At 40.4% G+C, this 21,224-nt stretch overlaps 1 protein-coding gene across 2 annotated transcripts in view; it reads right to left on the bottom strand.

Annotated features, from left to right (window-relative positions):
* Window positions 1–13,035, bottom strand: part of LOC113099024 (uncharacterized) — a 33,942-nt gene extending 20,907 nt beyond the window's left edge. Inside the window, exons 1-6 of one of the 2 annotated variants that reach the window (XM_026264074.1) lie at window positions 12,910–12,997; window positions 4,334–4,421; window positions 2,082–2,216; window positions 1,802–1,929; window positions 1,501–1,630; window positions 1,326–1,414 (exon numbers count right to left, since the gene is read on the bottom strand). In XM_026264074.1, the coding sequence (XP_026119859.1) occupies window positions 1,326–1,414; window positions 1,501–1,517 (106 nt within the window). In that variant the 5' untranslated portion in view covers window positions 1,518–1,630; window positions 1,802–1,929; window positions 2,082–2,216; window positions 4,334–4,421; window positions 12,910–12,997. Of the gene's footprint in view, window positions 1–1,325; window positions 1,415–1,500; window positions 1,631–1,801; window positions 1,930–2,081; window positions 2,217–4,333; window positions 4,422–12,909 lie in introns of both variants that reach the window. The other variant, XM_026264075.1, reaches the window with a different exon arrangement.
* Window positions 13,036–21,224: the final 8,189 nt, after the last annotated feature.

Here is a 21,224-nt window from a genome sequence, read left to right as displayed (position 1 = left end):
AATCTTCACAACATCTAAAGTGCACATAATCCAAGACATTGTAAGGATATTAGCAGTCATTAGTTAAGCTTCAAGGTTAAAAGTTATGTAAAAGCTGTTACAGTTGAACATTTACAGGTATAGTGGTACAGTAATGTTACTTGTACTAGAAGTGTTATGTAGAATTACAGTATAGAGTGATACAGTAATGTTATGTGTACTAGAAAGGTTATATGGATGTGTATAGTGGTACAACGATGTTATGTGAAAATGAGCACTTAATATTGACAAGTAACAATTCATAATACTAATAAAATTAACTTTACACCACATACTATGTGGCCCTTTTAACCTTTATTGTTCCCACCTAACATTTTACATACTCTTGAAGATTTCTTTAGGTCTTGTCTCAGACCCAATCTCTCTGAACTCGATCTGGACTCAGACTCGAATGAGCTGGTCTCGACTACAACACTGATTAGGGACTTGTCTGTGGTATGGTTGAGCAAAGACATGGCCTCTCTGCAAGCACTCCCATCAAGTTGCCCTTCAATATTAGTAGCGTTTTGGCATTTTGGGCCTCCTGAGCCCCTTTCACACTGCACGTCGGACCGCAATATTCCCGTAACATTGCCTGGTCGCCTTCTGTGTGAAAGCAACCACGTCCCGGAATTGATTACCGAATCGAACCCGGGTCGGGGACCTAGTAACATTGCGGTAATCGACCCGGGACGAGCGCTGTGTGAACAAAAGCCATATCTAATTCCGTGTCGAAGTGATGACGCGCGTTATCGCGCGATCTTTTACCGGCTGTTTTGAAGGAAGATCAACATTCGCGACGAAAACACATGTGCAAACTGTAATGAAGCAGAGATCGGTTAGTTCCTCACTTTCCGCGCTGACGCAGAGATCGTTTGCTTGCTTCAGTGAAAGTATAACGTGCCTAGCGTTGTCGACTCGTACATTACACGTCACGCCCTGATGTCACGTGTCGTTACGGGATCTTCAAGGGTTGTGTGTGAAAGCATGCACATATACCGGGTCATCACTGGCAGTGTGAAAGTGCAGAATCTAGTGACCAGGGAACAATTACAGGAACACTTTACCCCTGTATTTGCCGGAATGGCAGTGTGAAAGGGGCTCTGGAGAAACATCATGAGGGCTGTCTAGTGGCAAAGATCCTCGTCTAATCTAACTGTGGACTGTTTTCATATACCAAGCAATGTATCCTGTGTTGCTTGCAGCATCATAAAAGTGTTCCTTAAAAGAATCACATTTCTATGTCAGATATCGATATCATAACATTGCAATTATAACATGAAAGGGTCATGCAGACGATTACTTACAAAGCCTTTCTTGGAATATGGATCTTTGAGGGAACAGTATCACTATGCCAAGAGCATACGGTTCTCTGATAGCTTTAGTAGGGAGTTGCCTAAGAGAAGATATCAAATTGGTCTTAATTTATACAATGCTGATTCAGCTATTTGTTTTGTTTTTTTATTAAATAAATTAAAATACCCATGTGTATCAATCATGTAAGCCACCAGTATGTTGATCAGTTGTCTTCTTGTGGCATCTGTTAGAGTTTCTATTTCTTGATACTCCTGTAGTACTCCTTCACCACATCAATTAGAACATCCTCGACCAACTTAAAAAAAATAAAATAATAATAATAATAATAATAATGAATTAAAATAAAAATGACCTTGATTATTAATTAATTACCACAGACTCATAAGGGTTAAAAAAAATTATATATTTTAGATAATTTTCATTTCTGGGTGAACAGAACCTTTAGGACACTGACATTTGTTCTAACCTGTTTTGCAGACAGTGCAGATGTGTCCTCTTTTCTCTGTCTCTTGTTAGGGACCTCATGTAAGATTACAGTCGATGCACTTGAACTGTTGCTTTTGTCAGACTTCTCAGATATGGAAGACAAAGAGTCTGAAAATTCGAAATAATATAAATATTACTTGTTATTATATTATTAAAATATTACAAATATTGTGATGACCAGCACAAGATTCAAAAATAGCCAATTTATCATATTTATCCTGAGTTGCTTGATAACAACTTAAACATTCAATGAAGCTCACCATCATTTGAGAAAACAGTCAGCACCACATTGCCTTGTCCAATGAGGTCGCTGAATATTTCTGCATCGACTTCTGTCCCTGTTGCATCCTTGTATGTAACTTTTGCATTAGGTGGCAAGATAAATTTCTCCATGACTGAAAAAAAATGAAAAAATTATTTAAGTTGACGCCCTTTCTTGCTTCAAAACAAATGTCTGATTTGAAAACATGTATCTTGATGATGCAAGCAAAATGTAAATATGAATTATTTCTACAGAACATTATATGATAAAGGCATATACAGAAATGAGGCAACAACACAATACACAGAATTTATCAGATTGTAATCAAATTGTTAGTTATTTTAAAGGAGTAAGAAAAAAAAAAAAACATTTGACGTGAAATTGCATAAAGTTCATAAACCTCTCTTAAATGCAGTCCAGCTTCACATACTTCTGCTGTTCGTACAGTATCTTAGCTAGCTAACGAAGCTAATCACATCGACGATGGCAATAAACGAGGCTTTGTAAAAGATCGTTCGTTTTATTAATTCGGTAAATCATTTTAATAAATTAGAGGCCAAGCTGTTAAATCGAAAAGCGCGAGCGTAGTAAACCGCTGCCTAGATGCAGAGATGTATAAAGTACTATAGACCCATACTTGAGTAAAAGTACAAGTGCTCTATCAAAAAAGTGACTTGAGTAGAAGTTGAAGTGCTCTTTAAGCACCACACTTAAGTAGAAGTACTAAAGTATTCAAAAATTTTTGTACTTAAGTATTGCACGTAGTCTATTTTAAAATTTACTACTCAAGTACTGAAAGTAAAAGTAGAAGTATTGTGTTATGTAGCTATTAAAGAAAGTAGTCAAAAGTTTGAACATATTGTTTTTACTATTTCAAATGATTAACCTAAAGGACAATCACAATTCCTTTGACTGTAACTTCTTGTAAACAAAAAACGGTTACTAGGGTCAGTTAGCCCAATTTGCAAAATGATGTCATTGATAACTTACCCTCATGTTGTTTCAAACCCTTAAGACATCAGAGGGTCATTTAGAATTTTTTGAAGCATCGAAAATACATTTTGGTCCAAAAAGAGCAAAAACTACGACTTTATTCAGCATTGTCTTCTCTTCCGTGTCTGTTATAAGACAGTTAAAAACAAAGCAGTTTGTGATATCTGGTTCGCGAACGAATCATTCGATGTAACCGGATCTTTTTGAAACAGTCCACCAAATCGAACTGAATCGTTTTAAACAGTTCGCGTCTCCAATACGCATTAATCCACAGATGAATTAAGCTGTTAACTTGTTTAATGTGTCTGACACTCCCTCTGAGTTCAAACAAACCAATATCCCGGAGTAATTCATTTACTCAAACAGTACACTGACTGAACTGCTGTGAAGAGAGAACTGAAGATGAACACCGAGCCGAGCCAGATAATGACTCGTTCACGAGTCAAGAACCGTTTCTGTCAGACGCGTCCGATTCGTGAACCGAGGAGCTGATGATACTGCGCATGTGTGATTTAGCGTGAAGCAAACCGACACACAGAGCGTCTGAACTGAACTGATTCTTTTGGTGATTGATTCTGAACTGATTCTGTGCTAGTGTTATGAGCCCATGTGCAGTCAACGCCAATGACGCCATTGCATCGAGCACAAAAGAATCGGTGAACTGTTTTCTTCAACTGGTTTATTGAATCGAGCTGTCAGAAAGAACTACTGGTCATCCGAAAACCGATGCAACCGGTTCTTGACTCGTGAACGAGTCATTATCTGGGTCGGCTCAGTGTTCATCTCTCTCTTCACAGCAGTTCAGTCAGCACGCGCAGTCTCGCTTGATTCGCTCAATGATGTGCCAGCTTCATCAAACCTGCCATCTACAGTTCTGGCAGTGGTTTGTAATGGAATGATTCGTAACATTATTATAATTGTAACGAGTAACGATGCAGCACATAAAAAAAATATCGGAGTAAAAGTATTAAACTCAGCGAAAATATGTACCGAAGTAAAAGTGGAAGTAGGAGAAAAAAATTATACTCCAGTAAAGTACAGATACCGCCTTTTAGTACTTAAGTACAGTAGTGAAGTAGTTCTACTTCGTTACTATACATCTCTGCCTAGATGTATGTTAAGTTAAAATGTGGAAGCGAACGCACACACACAGCCTAATTACGTTTATGCACAGTGCTCCATAGCACATTATGTTGTACATTCTCTACTGAATAAGCACCAATCATAAATGTAAAAGTATGATTACATTTAACTTACCTTTCAAAGTCACACGAGGATAATGGCGACGTCTTCATGGATTTCACCAGCACGATTGGAAATGCATGGGCGGAGTCTAATTACGTCTCTGTGGAGTTTTTTTTTTACACTGATGGTAAACTCTGTGAAATAACTCCAACACCAAACACCATTTTACTCTGAAAGTGTTTAAATTACTCTTTGGGTGTTGAAATCAACTCGGAAATGTTTAACACAGAAATTTCCTACTGTCTGTACCCTGCAATAATCATTTACTCAATCTGTACTTTATGAGATGAAGAGGGAAAAATGAAAAAGAAAATCAGCCACACATATCAACCAAAAAAATCAGCATCATATTTTGGCCATCAGCTGCCCTGGTTTCTAAATATCAGCATCAGCCAGAGAGAAACAAACAAAATAAGTTCAACCTCCAAGAGTTTAATTTATAATTGGGTTTAAATTGAAACCATCTGCAGACTCTGCACTTGTGAACAAAAAAGCTTCCCAAAGACATGACATGAAATGAATATATTCAAACTTTTGGTTTTCAAGAAAAATAACAAACCTGACTACCTTTACATTAAGGGGTAGGAATAAACAACATCTGAAGTATCAATACTTGTTTCACACACACACACACACACACACACACACACACACACAAATTCTCTATATATACAGACACACACACACACATCAAAATAAATGTAAATCTTAAAAATTAATTGGCAGGACAAATCTAATTTTGAATCTTAAAGCCGATCTCTTTATCTTTAGTAAGAAGGGGAAGAGACTTTCTAAAACTCCATCCATATCAAAATCTTTAATCACGTATGATTCCCATCTGATAGGATTTGGCTAATGATCCCGTGAAAAAACATTTCTAGTAACTCTATTTGTGTACATTTTCCTCACAAAAATGTAAACTTCTAAGAAAACCTCAATTCTGGTTAAACTTGGCGATGCAAAATTATCTTGTTTATCTATTAATCTCAAAGCAACGGGAACAGCTGTTTTTATTCTATTATAAACATTAACAGTACACTCCATTGGAATTCCTCACAAAACTCTCCATTTAGCAACACATTTTCATTATCATCCAAACACTGGGCAATACCCAAATGACTTTGGATCTCCATTCCACGAAAAATACAGGCTTTTTACACTTGAGTAAAAGTTGAATTCAAAAGTTGGCAGCCCCTCATATTATTAGAAAGTTATTGAACGCGGAAAAGTGAGAATGTGCGAATATGAAACAAACTTTTCCCAAACTTTATACTAGAGCTGAAGATCTTTGCCCGAACCCGACGGGTTCGGGCTTAATTTCTATCATCTTACGCGGGCTCGGGCCGGGCTCGGGCTCGCGCTCCGGTTTGCGAGGTAAACGAGTGGTCATGTGATGTGTTTCGATTAGCGTGAGAAAGATGCGAAAATGAATGCTGAGCAGGTGTAACGGAGGCTTGCCTCTGGTGATTACGTTTTGGTTGCACCAGCAACTAAAGCAAACTCTGAGGTGTGGAAAAGTTTTGACCATGCTTATAATGAGAATAATGAGTGAATAATGACGCACCATCATGACGCACGTGCAGGAGCGCGCTGAAGACATCTACAGTAGATTCAATCATTTCCCTCCACAAAAACATGTAGACCTAGCCTAATCTCTGTGAGTAAAGGTTTTTCAAATGATAACTAAATATTCATTGAGTCTTAAATGCATACCCAGATAGCATACATATCCGGGCCTCATCTGGGCCAACTATGGCACATCTGGCTCAGTTCTGGCAGCGGCAGAGGTTATATGGGCCATCTCTGGCCCACACACATCAAGCCGGTTTTAGTTTGAGTTGTGGCATGCTGTTTCTGGGCCAGATCTGGCCCGTGTGTGACAAACCGGCTTTAATTTGAGTCGGGGCTTGCTGTGTGTGGGCCAGATCTGGCCCGTGTGCGACAAACCGTCTTTAATTTGAGTCGTGGCTTGCTGTGTGTGGGCCAGATCTGGCCCGTGTGTGACAAACCGGCTTTAATTTGAGTCGTGGTTTGCTGTGTGTGGGCCAGATCTGGCCCGTGTGCGACAAACCGGCTTTAAATTGAGTCGTGGCTTGCTGTGTGTGGGCCAGATCTGGCCCGAGTGCGACAAACCGGCTTTAATTTGAGTCGTGACTTGCTGTGTGTGGGCCAGATCTGGCCCGTGTGTGACAAACCGGCTTTAGTTTGAGTCGTGGCTTGCTGTGTGTGGGCCAGATCTGGCCCGTGTGTGACAAACCGGCTTTAATTTGAGTCGTGGCTTGCTGTGTGTGGGCCAGATCTGGCCCGTGTGCGACAAACCGGCTTTAAATTGAGTCGTGGCTTGCTGTGTGTGGGCCAGATCTGGCCCGTGTGCGACAAACCGGCTTTAAATTGAGTCGTGGCTTGCTGTGTGTGGGCCAGATCTGGCCCGAGTGCGACAAACCGGCTTTAATTTGAGTCGTGGCTTGCTGTGTGTGGGCCAGATCTGGCCCGTGTGCGACAAACCGGCTTTAATTTGAGTTGTGGCTTGCTGTGTGTGGGCCAGATCCGGCCCGTGTGTGACAAACCGGCTTTAATTTGAGTCGTGGCTTGCTGTGTGTGGGCCAGATCTGGCCCGTGTGCGACAAACCGGCTTTAATTTGAGTCGTGGTTTGCTGTGTGTGGGCCAGATCTGGCCCGTGTGCGACAAACCGGCTTTAATTTGAGTCGTGGCTTGCTGTGTGTGGGCCAGATCTGGCCCGTGTGCGACAAACCGGCTTTAGTTTGAGTCGTGGCTTGCTGTGTGTGGGCCAGATCTGGCCCGTGTGCGACAAACCGGCTTTAATTTGAGTCGTGACTTGCTGTGTGTGGGCCAGATCTGGCCCGTGTGTGACAAACCGGTTTTAGTTTGAGTCGTGGCTTGCTGTGTGTGGGCCAGATCTGGCCCGTGTGCGACAAACCGGCTTTAGTTTGAGTCGTGGCTTGCTGTGTGTGGGCCAGATCTGGCCCGTGTGCGACAAACCGGCTTTAATTTGAGTCGTGACTTGCTGTGTGTGGGCCAGATCTGGCCCGTGTGCGACAAACCGGCTTTAATTTGAGTCGTGGCTTGCTGTGTGTGGGCCAGATCTGGCCCGTGTGCGACAAACCGGCTTTAATTTGAGTCGTGGCTTGCTGTGTGTGGGCCAGATCCGGCCCGTGTGTGACAAACCGGCTTTAATTTGAGTCGTGGCTTGCTGTGTGTGGGCCAGATCTGGCCCGTGTGTGACAAACCGGCTTTAGTTTGAGTCGTGGCTTGCTGTGTGTGGGCCAGATCTGGCCCGTGTTTGACAAACCGGTTTTAGGTTGAGTTCTGGCTTGTTGTATGTGGGCCAGATATGGCCTATACCAGGTGACCAGATGTGCCATTTTCTGAAGACACGTCCTGGCAGATCACCTTTCTTTACCAGTCAGTGGTTCTAAAACTATTTTGAGTACTGGACGCCCATAATATTTCAGGACACATAATATAAATACATACACACATTTATTTGACCTACACGGACCTGTTATGAAGCTGCAATGTTATTCGATTTTTTTACATTTTTGTACCATGTCCTCTGGTGTGACACCTTTGAACTTTTTCGGAACCACTACAAATGTTTTATGCTTTGTTGTGCATTAATATTGACACCCCTAAATTATATATATTTTTAATTAAAAAGTGCATGTTAAGCTACATAATCCTAGAAAGTTTAGCAAATGTGTCTTGCTTGCCACTAATGACAGGTTAGCTTGGAAAAGCAAGGTCATTAATTGACAGAAAAGGCTGAAACGTCCTTTGGTGTGATAAAAAAAAAAAAAAAAATCCTCCATTGTGACACCTGTACTGTCACACCACAGGACAAAGTTTCTTTAAAAATAATTTTAAATAATTAAATATTATTTGTTTAACTCCTTTTTTACTTTTAAATGCAATCATTACATTCATTAAATTAAGCTCTAATCATCAAAAAAAAATAATAATTATGAATCTTTAGAATATATAAAAATTTCACTTTTTAATAAAAAGTTTTTTTTCATGATATTCACATTTCTTCAAGATGCACCTTTTACACACACACACACACACACACACACATATATGAGTGTTCGTAAAAGCAACAATACAAAATCTTCAACTATAAAAGTGCCACTTTGTCCCACTATTATGTGCAGGCCTGGCATTTTGCACTGGGCTATAGAACTACAAAATTAATTTTAAATTAGAAATATCATAATTGAATGACATTTTGAATTATGTAGTGATCTACTTCTATCCACCAAGCAATTGTATGTGAATGTGTGAGACTTATGGTCATGGTTATAGAGAAATAACAAGAAGAACAAAGTACAGTAAACGGTAAAACTGTTTGCACTACAAACCAGTACGTTCATAATTAAGACAATACATTAAAAATAACATGGTAAGATACAGCAGTTTGCAACAGTAAACAGCAAAACAAGCTGTTTGTACAGCTAATATAGCTGGAATGACACCGAAACCCAGACACATTACATTTACAAATGGCCGCGCCCCCTCTTACAGAAAAAAAATAAGGGGCATATGTTTATTCATATGTTTATTTATGTAACGTAAGCGTGTGACTTTTAATTCGTGACGTGCTTTCATGGGCGTGCGCGCGGACCGGATGGAGTTGCCATGGAAACGGAGCGCAACACTGCAGATGTCACGAGGAAACACCCCGTTTCTCTGTGATTTCACTGATTTCAGGTGAGTTAAGTCCATAAAATCACACAAATACTACTTATAACTGTTGTTGACACTTCTCTTACTTGTATTTGAGTCGCTTCTGTTGTTTATTTACTTTATAGGAATGGTTTAATGTCTTCGAAAAAGTCCGTTAGCATTTCTACCGTTTTCAGACGACGTATCGTCAGGGATGATAACTCTATTGTGCTCTTATTTATGAAAGTTTGGGCTTTTAATCAAATCTTCATCTGTAGATGATAGCTTTTGACTGTTTTGTTGGTAATCTTTCAATGGATGATTGGAAATTGCTTAATTTATTTAACCTTAACATTTACACTTTACTGTTTATCGATGACGTCACGTTATCAAGGAGCGCCAAAATTGGCAGAAAACTAAAGTTGTTTTGATCTTTTATGGTAAACATAAAACTGTTCTGCGATTTCAAGAATAATAAAATAATCCTTCTACAACAGAAGGGAGTGTCCAAGATTTCAATATTTCTGAAGGGAGCTGCTGACAGAGATGTAGGAAGTGCTGAAAAGGTTAGGTAACCTAATATGCATTTTTTTCACAACATATATCTCAATGAATCTGTTATTTTATTTATTTATTTTTTGCATCTCACCTGCTCTAGCTTGTTTCCATCTAATAAACCTGGAACTGCAGACTAAATATTGTTGGCTCTGTGTCAAATAGCTTGTTTTGTTCCTAGATTCTTCAGTGCTGATGGCCTGCTGCATCCAGCAGAGTCGGAGTGAACCTACTGTAAGACAACATCTCCAAGATGCTATTGACCACAAGACTAGTACAGTAAGTCAAACCTCAAATATACAGTACACTAGTGTTCAAAAGCTAGCTAACAATTTGTAATAATTATCTTCTGCCCACCTCTGTAGTAATTATTTGATTAAAATATGTAAAAAGAGTAATATTGTGAAATATTATTACAATTTAAAATAGCTGTTTTTATGTGAATACTTTATAAACTAATTTATTCCTGTGATGTGCAGCTGTATTTTCAGCATCATTCCTCCAGTCTTCAGTGTCACATGGATCCCTCAGAAATGCTGATTTGCTGCTCAAGAAACGAATTATCAGCGTTGAAACAGTTGTGCTGCTGTTTATTTTTCAGGATTCACAGATGAATACAAAGTTCAAAAGACCTGCATTTATTTATGCATTTATCCAAAGCGACTTACAGTGCATTCAGGCTATCAATTTTTACATATCATGTGTTCCCGAGGAATCAAACCCCCAACCTTGCACTTGCTTGCTAGCGCAGTGCTCTACAAGTTGAGCTACAGGAACACTATTTGAAACAGATGATTTTGAACAATTTGATGCATGTAACACTAACATTAAAATGTTTGGAGTCTATGTAACAACCCAGACAGCAAGCAGTTTCGGCCCAAGTCTGGCCCACATCTGGCCCACATGGATTTCATGCGGGCCAGATGTGGGCCGGATCTGGGCCAACACTATGTTGCTGTCTGGGAACGAATCCAACAAAAAAAATGTTCAGCACGTCTGTATTTTAACATTGATCATAATCAGAAATGTTTCTTGAGCAGTAAATCATCATATTAGAATGATTTCTGAAGATGTGTCACTGAAGACTGGAGTAATGATGCTGAAAATTCAGCTTTGATCAAAGGAATAAATTATGTTTTAAGATAATATTCACATAGAAAAGAGTTGTTTTGAATTGTAATAGTCACAGTGTTACTATTTTACTGTAATTTGATTCAATAAATGGAGCATAAGAGATTTTTTATAAAGGCATAAAATATCTTACAGACCCCAAACTCTTGAATGGTTGTAAATTACAGTTATGATGTTCCTCCCAGTTAAACTTTATTAAAATGTATTAAATGTTACTCTGGCATATGCAGTCCATTCTATAGAGACTGTGTCTGTTCCCCAAAAACAGACAACAAATAATATGTTTATTAAAGGATCTAGAAAAATTATTTCAGTTTAAACCTACTAGATTAAAAATAGTACTCAATGTACTCCATTGATGAAATAGTAAAAAGTGCACATTGCCTGAAATGATATGAACAGCAGCTATGCTAATCTTTCTCCCTTTGCCCTCCTGTTTCTGCAAATGTCCATCCCAAGGTTATTAGAAACTGCACAGCACAGGACTTGCAGGACTTGTGAGGACTTCAGATGATACCAGTACTCAAAAGACCTTAGATGATGGCAACTATAGATGGACATACAAACTACCGCCACTGCAAAAAAGGTAATGTTAATTTGAAAGAGCTGTGTCACAGTATCAAGGGCTCCCTTATCAGTTCTGCTTTCAGTACTGGAGAGTAAAAGATACATTTTTTTTGTTTTATGTTTTTATTAGTACATATACGTTATCTTGCACATTTTATCTCCCCAACAGTTTCTAATTTGAAAGAAGTTTATAATGCATGTTCGCTACTCCCAATTCAGAAGACTGAATCAGCCTGTGTATCTGAATGTTTCTCATACTCGCTCCTCTCTGCCGCGGCTGAATTTGGGATTTTCCTTAGCTGTCAGTTATAAACGTCAAAATTAAAAGAAATAAACATTTGAAATATATCAGTCTGTGTGTAATGAATAAATATAATATACAAGTTTCACTTTTTGAATGGAATTAGTGAAATAAATCAACTTTTTGATGATATTCTAATTATATGACCAGCACCTGTATATCATTGCTCTTTTGTTGATTTTGCTTCCATTGTCCTCATTTGTAAGTTGCTTTGGATAAAAGTGTCTGCTAAATGTAAATGTAATGTTAATGTGTATTTAACTATATTTATAAATATTTATCTGTATTTTTTATTTTGTAATAATGTAAATGTATTTGTTTTATATCTATACATGCAGTTGTATTCATGTATGTATATTTATTTGTCTAATTTTTATATTTTAATAAAGCAGTTTAGACTACATGAGTGTTTTCTTTATTCTGGATGAATTACATATTCTTTTGTGTCTAGAAAGGGTAAATATGGGCCATATCTAACCCAGAAGTCAGCCACAACTGGGACGGATCTGGGCCACATCTCAGAAATGGCGTGGTTGACATCTGGGCCAGGTGTCGCCCACACCATATGTCAGCCAGACTCAGGTTGAGTCATCGCCGTCATTCCACGCTGTATGTGGGCCAGAAGAATATGGGAGATGTGGGCCAGAACTGGGCCACATGTCATTTGCTATCTGGGTAATGTTGACAGAGTGTTTACGCTAATGTTGGCATTATTCTTTTATTAAATAAAGCAAATCCGGCGGAGCCTTTATCTTAATTTCGTTTTTGCCAAATACCCATCTTAATTTAAAATTTATCTTAATTTAATTTTTTTTAAATGACTCGTTTTTATTGGTGCGTTGGTCTATTTATAGGTTAAATGAGCCTATGTCTAGAATGCTGAGATTTTACGATGTCACAGAGGACTTATTTTATTTCTTTATTCCAACTTCCAAGTGGTCTAGTCTACGTTAGTTATGAGTAAATTATGTTAAAACATCAATAAATTGCTCATTGTTGGCAAAAGGCAAAAGAGCTGTGTGCGTGAATGTCGGGCTGTAAACGGGTTCGGGCTTTAAAATAGCTGTCAATCAAAATGCAGTTGTCGGGCTCGGGTCCCGTCGGGCCTAACTTTAAAGGCCCGATTACAGCTCTACTTTATACATCTATTATCACAAACTGTACACCATGCATGCTATCAAAAACAATCGCATTTACCCCTCCTCACACTTTTTAATCATGGCATCTTTTCTTGTGTAACGTTACTGACATTTAATTCTCCATATAAACTGTAAATATGAAAGCTATTTTTTTCCAGTAACCTACAGCCTTCCGAAAACGAAACCGAAAGTAGATAAAACCATAACTTACCGTCCACAAACAAAAGGAACAGCAAGAGCAACATCGTGATCTGCATGTTGCTGTAAAATCTGAGTTTAATAGACATCATCGATGGAAGATATTATTATATATATTATATATATAACTTTACATATAAGAATACAGAATAAAATAACTTCCTTCTAACTGTATTGCTTTAAACAGATTTTTAAAAAGAGCTTCATAACACTTGTAAGAACTATTTCATATATTCTGCAAAGTTTTAAAGCGTTTATACCAACAGATATTAAGTTGTACTTTAGCTGAAATCTTTCTCTTTCATATATGCCATTCAACAGATCAGCAATGCTCTACAGTTTCTGGAAGTCCACTTTTATTGCATCATGTCTCCCTATCATCTGAAGTGATTTGTTGAGGGCACAATGACCAATTCTCAGAAGTAACATCACTGTATCCTTTCTTATAACTAAACTTAACCAACTTGTTTTTGTTTAACATGCAAATGCCATCCTTTATTTCCTTTGTCTCGCTTTTGCTTAAAGGCCTGTTTAGCTATTTTGTTTACCTCCTCGCCCTCAACACCAACATGATCCGGCACCCACAAAAATACTGCTAAAGAATACTCCCAATCAGTGGCGGCTCTAGACAAATTTTACTAGGGGGGCCAAGGAGGGGCCAGTGTTTAACCAGAGGGGCACATTAAAAATGGCATCATATTTTATTTAAATGTAATGCAAATAAATACAAAAAGTAATTCTTGCAAAAAACTACACAGTAATTTTATACAATCTAAACATGTTAATAAAAACAAATTACTATTAGTACTCTTATGAAATTCAATCAGGCAATCATACATTTCACAATTTAATATTTTTATATGAATGTCAGGCTAAAATATAATAAGCTTTTAATAATCTTTCGGTGCGCAAAACCATGATACTATGAAACGCTTCAAAACTGAGCTCACAAAGTGATTTTAAAAGTTTACGGCTTTTAAAACGTGTGTGATCTAACAGGCACAAGCGAGTCTTTTAAAAACAGCAACAAATATAAAATACAAATATACAAAATACAGTCATTTTATGCAAATCCAAAGCCTTTTTATCTACAGATCAAGCATTATAATGTGAGTATATAATATTGGAGAGAGTTTTACCGTGTATCCTGCTGTAACCGGATGAGGCGCGCGATATTTGAATACTGAATAGAGAATGATTGACAGCCGCAGAGGAGGGAAAACAAGGTTTCCGTAAACTTTCATTTAATGATGTAAATAGTCTTCTGTCCATAACATGAAGCTATGGAATTGCTTCAGATGACTTTGAGAAATTATAATCAGACTCAAGTCACCCAAACTGATGTGAAAAAACGGGAGGGGCCGAAAAGCGCGATGCTTGCATTCCTGAATATGAAAGTTCCTAAGTGTTTGGGTGCACTGTACTAATTTACCCGTGTAGAACGTTGCGTCACATTAGTGTCAAAATCTCGCGTGTAAAATCATATTACTTTTTTTTAGCACGGGGGTGGCCACAGGAGTGGCCAAGGAAATGTCTACAGAGGCAAGGGCCTCCCTAGGCCTCCGTGTAGAACCGCCACTGCTCCCAATCCCCCCCGAAAAGTTCCCAATTCCAAATAAGTAATTTTCTAAATATATTAATATGCTTAAATATTATAGACATCATTTTTACCTTGGAAGAGTTAAATTTGATTTTATATGATTATGTTGAATTTATTGCTTCCTTTTAATCTGCCAGCTTTTTTTTTTTATTTTAACAGCCAGCTTTTACATTTGCCTTTTGGCATGCCCCCTACCTTTCGTTTCACCAATGAGAAACCATTTGGCACGCCCCCTACCTTTCGTTTCACCAATGAGAAACCATCTGGCATGCCCCCTACCTTTCATTCCACCAATAAGAAACCTTTTGGCACGCCCCCTACCTTTCGTTTCACCAATGATAAACCTTTTGGCACGTTCATTGCTCCAAGCTGCAGCTACCCCTACTAGTTCGCGTCTGGTGTGAACAACATGAGAATTACCCTGTGTTCTTGTAACGGCCAAAACTATGTATTTTGCATGTATCACATTATAGTGCGGTGTGCCCTTTAAGAGACTAATCACTTGACTTGTAACGCACGCTATGTGGTGATGACGCAGAAGGACTATATGTGTGTTTAATGAGGACCCCCATGGATGATAAGTACGCTCTGCCTTCTCGTTGTTATTTTTCTCTTTACTTTATTTGTAACGCCAAGAAAGAGTTAATCTCTCATGTATGAGAGGAGTGCGTTGCCGTGTACCAGCCATTAAATGTGTGGAACACCAACTCTGCGTTTTCTCTTTCACTTAATGCATTTAACGAGTTATCCGAGAAGAAGCGTTACAATTGGCGCCCGAACAACTGAAGCTGGATCCGTCATCTGTGTGGGACCTACGGCGATGAAACCCTAAAACTAGTACGGGAGTTGGGGAGCCGTGAGAGTGTTCAATCGGCATCCTGGAAGCTGGTGAGATTAGCTTGCTAAATCTGGTTGCCATGTGCGCAAGGAAGGAACACCTGTATTTCTGCGTGAGTGGATGACGCAGTTTTGTTGACAGCGGATTAATCTGCAACATTTGGACTTTGTGCTTTATTGAACATTTTGATATTGTTTACAAGCTGGTGGTGATGTTTTTTTGAACGAAATAGTTCAGTTGGAACAAAGGATTATTTTTTCTTTTGAGGGAGTGATCTAATTAAAAAATTTTCCCTGCCTGTTTTCCAAGCACAGACTGATATTTTTTTTTGTATATAATCTTTTTGGGATATTTCAGCTAGGATTTTTGTGTGTGTGTGCGCGTTGAATTTGACTGCACAAGCGAACAGCAGAGATTTTTCTTTTCAAAGACTACTTGTGGTTTATTTTTGTTGTGCATTGGAATTTCGTTTTGAACATTTTGAGGAAACAATACACCTGTTGGAACAGTTTTTCTTCATCGTGAACTGTATTTACTTATGCTGGACTGAGGAATAGTTTCAAACTCCGGACATTTTTCCATGGTCAAGTAACATTTAATTCAATTTAAAGCAACATATTCTTTTGCTCTGGGCCTATTCTGTTACGAAAAATACTAAGCTCTTGCAAAATAGACTATAACTAACTCAAAGGAATTGTTGAATTTTTTTTGAAGATTTTATTGATGGTGTGTGCATTTTAATAACGGGTTGTATTTTTCTGGGTTACATTTAGAATTTTTACAATTTCTAGATTGCTGGTTATGTAAATGCACATTAGCTGATATGGCTTATCACCCAGACTTTAACACTGACTTGACTTACACATTACCAGATTCTGCCCCCAGACAGAGACCAAAGTTACCTAAGCGTGTGAGCCTGGAGACTCAAGTGGAGCTCTTACAAGCTGAAGTATCTGTGTTGCAACAGTGCCTCAACGATTCTCTCCAGTTGCAGCAGAGTATATTAAGACGTTTTGGTCCTCCTGATGTCAACAACCCTTCAGCACCACATGTGCAGCTCCCTCCTATGGCCAGCTCTACGCCACACATCCATATTCCTCCAGACCGAATGCCATTACAAAGTACCACCACCAATAACTTTTCTCACGCAAACACGACTTTCTCACCACAGCCCAATTCTTCTGATGTGAGTAATACTAGTAGAATCCTCGCATCTGTTCTGTACCAGTCAAGGCTTGAACCACCTGTGTTTGCGGGAGACGGACACGTTAGCCCTGAGGATTGGCTACAATCGGTCAATGTGTACAGAACCTCCCTTGATTTAACCGATGCTCAGATTCTTCTCGAGCTGCCACGGTTTTTAGCAAAAGAGCCAAAGAAATGGTTTTCAGTCCTTGACGCACATGTCGTCACATGGGCCCAGTTCTGTGATTTCTTCAGGAAAGTCTTTCTTCCTTCTGACAGCCAGGAACAAATAATGAGAGGTATCTTGGACCGTATGCAAAACCCTGAAGAGCCCCTTCCTACTTTTGTGGCTCACATGCTAAGTGAATTCAGAAAACTGAAAACTCCTCCGCCGGAGCAAGAACAAATCGACCTTATTTGTAAACATGCTCTTGAAAAGTATAGAGTGGCTCTCTATGGAACTTCTGTTTCCTCTGGTATGGATCTTCTGCTGAGGGCTCACGAGCTCCATGTGGTCCTGGGACCAAGTAAATGTTCATTGCCTGCAATGCAGAATAAAGCTAAATTTGTCAAAGAAACCTACTGTTACAAGTGCTCACGCCCTGGCTTCACTTCTCGAACATGTCCAGACTGCAACTCACTTTCTGGAAATGGCTCACAACAAAGTGAGTCCCCTAATGCTCATTCGGAACATGCTCTTGATGCAAGAGTTACAAACGACCCTGAAAGTAGCAATGCAGGGGAAGGAAATTCATTTGTAAGGCACAAGGGAAACTCCAAAGGGGGGAGGATGATTCGCAGAGGCAATCCTCCCTCCAGAAGATAATTTCGCCTCAACCGTCTAATGCTGCTGTTCCAGAACATCCTGTCCTTTGCCATGTGGAAGATCCCACATCACCTTCCTTTTGGAACACGTGTTAGATGCTACACTTGACACAGGCGCATCACTTTCTGCGGTGCAAGCGGACATTGTTCAGAATCATGCCAAACTGAAGGTTAACATTAAACCATGGTCTGCTCCCCCAATCCAACTAGCAGATGGTGGGGCATGCCAACCCTTAGGGCTGACATGGTTGGCTTTTGGCTTCATGGGACAGCGTTTTTATCACAGGTTTGCCATTGTCCCACGCTTACCCTCAACCTTGGTCTTGGGGATGGACTTCATGTTGCGTGCCTCCATCACCATTCACATCCCATCCAGAACTGTTGTCATAGGCAACGATCCTTTATTAATAGAGGAGATGGAAGGCAGGGAAGTGCAGGAGTCGGAAAGCAGTTTGTTATTTATGGAAGTCCTATCTTCCGAACTTCGAGAACAGGTTGAAGAAGCATGTCTGAGTAATGCTGAGAAGGAACAACTGTCAGGGCTACTTGAAAGTTTTTCTGATCTCTTTGACGGTCATCTGGGTCGCACATCACTAATTGAGCACTCCATTGACACGGGGAACGCCAAGCCAGTCCACCTTCCCCCTTATCGAACCTCCCCAGCTAAAAAGCGTTTGATTGAGGATCAAATAGGAAAAATGTTGAACGATGGCATCATTGAACCGGCAACAGGTCCTTGGGCAGCCCCCGTGGTGATTGTTCAGAAACCTTGTGGTGAACCACGATTTTGTGTGGACTATCGTGGGTTGAACCAGCTTACTGTGAAGGACTCTTATCCATTACCAAGAGTTGATGAGTCCTTAGACTTCCTTTCTAGAGGAAAATTTTTGACCACGATCGACCTTGCTCGGGGATACTGGCAGGTCTCCATGGCAGAAGACTCTAAATCTAAGACTGCTTTTGCTTCACATTGTGGGCTATTTCAGTTCCGTGTGCTTCCATTTGGTCTGTGCAATGCACCAGCGACCTTTCAAAGACTAATGAACAGTGTCTTGGCTGGTCTTATTTATAGGTGCTGTGCAGTCTACTTGGACGACATTGTTGTGGCTTCGCCCACTTTCAAGCAACATCTCAATGACCTCAGGGAAGTCCTTTCACGGCTCAAGTCTGCCGGGTTGACCATTAAACTGGTCAAATGCCAGTTTTGTCGCAGAGAGCTCACCTTTTTGGGGTACCGCGTCTGTCCGAGTGGCATCCTGCCGGACCAGGCCAAAGTGAAGGCTGTTATGGACTTTAAAACCCCTGTCAATGTGAAGCAAGTGAGGCAGTTTTTGGGCCTATCAGGCTATTACCGACGGTTCATACAGGACTACGCCCACCACGCTGAACCACTGTTTGCGCTCACTAAAAATGATGCTCCTTTTGTGTGGGACTCTGCATGCCAAGACGCCATGGACCTTCTGAAACAAAAATTAACTTCGGCACCAGTGCTAAGTTTTCCTGACTTCTCTCTACCTTTCTTTGTTCATGCCGATGCCTGTGATGCGGGACTAGGAGCTGCACTGATGCAGAGAGATCTGCATGGCAGGGAAGTTGCTGTGGCATATGCTAGTCGTGCCCTGCATAAATCGGAGAAACCTTATTCAACGCCCGAGAAGGAATGTCTGGCCGTCATTTGGGCCCTTGAGCACTTTAGGCCTTACATTGAGGGTCTCCATGTCACAGTCTTCACTGACCACAGCGGGCTCAGGTGGTTGATGTCCCGTCCCAACCCCACTGGCCGCCTTGCTCGTTGGTCTCTCCGCCTTCAGGACTTCGATTTCGATGTTGTCCACAAGCCTGGATCTCGAAACAAAGTCCCTGATGCACTGTCAAGGAATCCTCTAGCAGATGATGTGCCACCAATGGACCTTCTTCCTGACTACGCTGTGATTGGTGGTCTTGATCTCCGTACGCTACCTTCAGTGACACTTACGGATCGCTCTCATGTCAGACAATTACAGCTTGATGATCCAATCACAGGTGATCTCCTCCGTAAAATGGAGGCCGCATTACAACAGGAGAGTGAGATGGATGATTGCTCTCAGTATTCCATTCAGGATGGCCTGTTGTACTTCCAAGATCCCAAACCTGCTTGCGGCATCCACCCCTTGAAATCTTTAAAGCTGTATGCTCCTGCTTCTCTCAGAAGTACTTTGCTGAGATACTACCACGATCACCCAACTGCGGGTCACTTAGGGATAACCAAGACCTTGGCCCGACTGAAACACAGGTTTTTCTGGCCTAAAATGGCATCTGAGGTGAAGAAATATGTAACCTCTTGCACGGTTTGCCAACTGACTAAACCAAGTCAGAGAAAACCTGCTGGTCTAATGGTCCCAATTCGTCCCCAAAAACCTTGGGAGTATGTTGGGGTGGATTTCGTTGGCCCTTTGCCGCGTACTCCCAGTGGAAATTCTTACATTTTGGTTTTTGTCGATTATTTTTCAAAGTGGGTCGAGATCGTGGCAGTGAGAGAAGCTACTGCTCAAGTGGCAGCAAATAAACTGCTAAGTGAAGTGTTTTCCCGTCATGGGGCCCCCACATATCTAATTTCAGACAGAGGTTCCCCTTTCATGAGCGACCTTTTTGAACGGGTGCTCACTCTTCTCGGAACAGAACATCGCCTCACAACGGCATATCACCCACAGACAAATGCCACAGAGAGGGTGAACCGGACTCTCAAGACAGCAATTCGAGCATATGTGGATGATAAACATACAACCTGGGACCGATATATTCCACAAATTTGCTTTGCACTACGAACAGCACCGCATGAGAGTACAGGTCAAACCCCGTCCATGATGTTGTATGGGAGGGAGTTGAACACTTCATTGGACCTGGTGACTCAGCCTGTCTGGGATGGAATAGAGGAACCTGAAATTCCTTATCCTGAGAGCTTACGTTTGACATTGCAAGAGGCACATGACCATGCTAGGGCAGCCCTGGAAACCAGTCACAACAAAAGGAAGCAGCATTATGACAAAAGACGTCGCTCTGTTTTTTATGCCATTGGTGATCTTGTCAGAGTGAAAACCCACCCTAAATCAGATGCTCTGGCCAATTTTACAGCAAAACTGGCACCCTTGTACTCTGGTCCATACCGTGTCACTCAAGTTTTGTCTGATGTGAATTACAGACTTGCGAAGTTGGACACAGGACAGGATGCTGGTGTCTATCATGTGGTCAATATGCAGCCTTTCCACACTTGGAACGCATGCAGCAGCCATACACCTAATGGGTCTCAGGATGAGTCTGAAACACCAGATGAGGGGTTGGGGGACACGTTGCTGGTGACACAGAGGGGTGCAGACCAACCTCAAGAAGCTTGCTTTTCTCTGCCTAATGAGGCTGATGTTAATTGTGACGATCCTATTGACAATTCACATGACGTGACCAAGCATAACATGAGCAGTTGTCCTCGTAATGCAGACGCTGATGCTAACACATCTTCACAACATACACATCTTCCTGACTTTGACATTGATCTTGAAGGTCATCGCTACAATCTCAGACCTAGACTGGCACCTAGAATCACCTCAGGGTGGTCAGACAATAGATGGACTAACGAGTATCATACTGACAGATTGGATCTGAAGTAGTAATGTGTTTGCTTGTTTGAATTTCTCCTGTATTAAAAGTTACTAATACGCTTTACTTTCCTTGCGTAGCAGTGGGACTCTAGAAAGCATTGTTCTAATTGTTATAGTTTCATGTGTTGTGTTAAGGAAAAACAAGTAAATTGTTTTACACATTTGGGTTGGTTACACAAACATTTATTTTTTTTATGTGATATGTCGTTGAAAAGCATACTGTATAATGTGAAGCTGTACTGACGTGT

This window comes from Carassius auratus, unplaced genomic scaffold (genome assembly GCF_003368295.1).
Source record: "Carassius auratus strain Wakin unplaced genomic scaffold, ASM336829v1 scaf_tig00216836, whole genome shotgun sequence".
NCBI classification, from domain to species: domain Eukaryota; kingdom Metazoa; phylum Chordata; class Actinopteri; order Cypriniformes; family Cyprinidae; genus Carassius; species Carassius auratus.
Note: the sequence above shows the minus strand (reverse complement) of the source record. Positions and strands in the feature narration are given on the sequence as shown.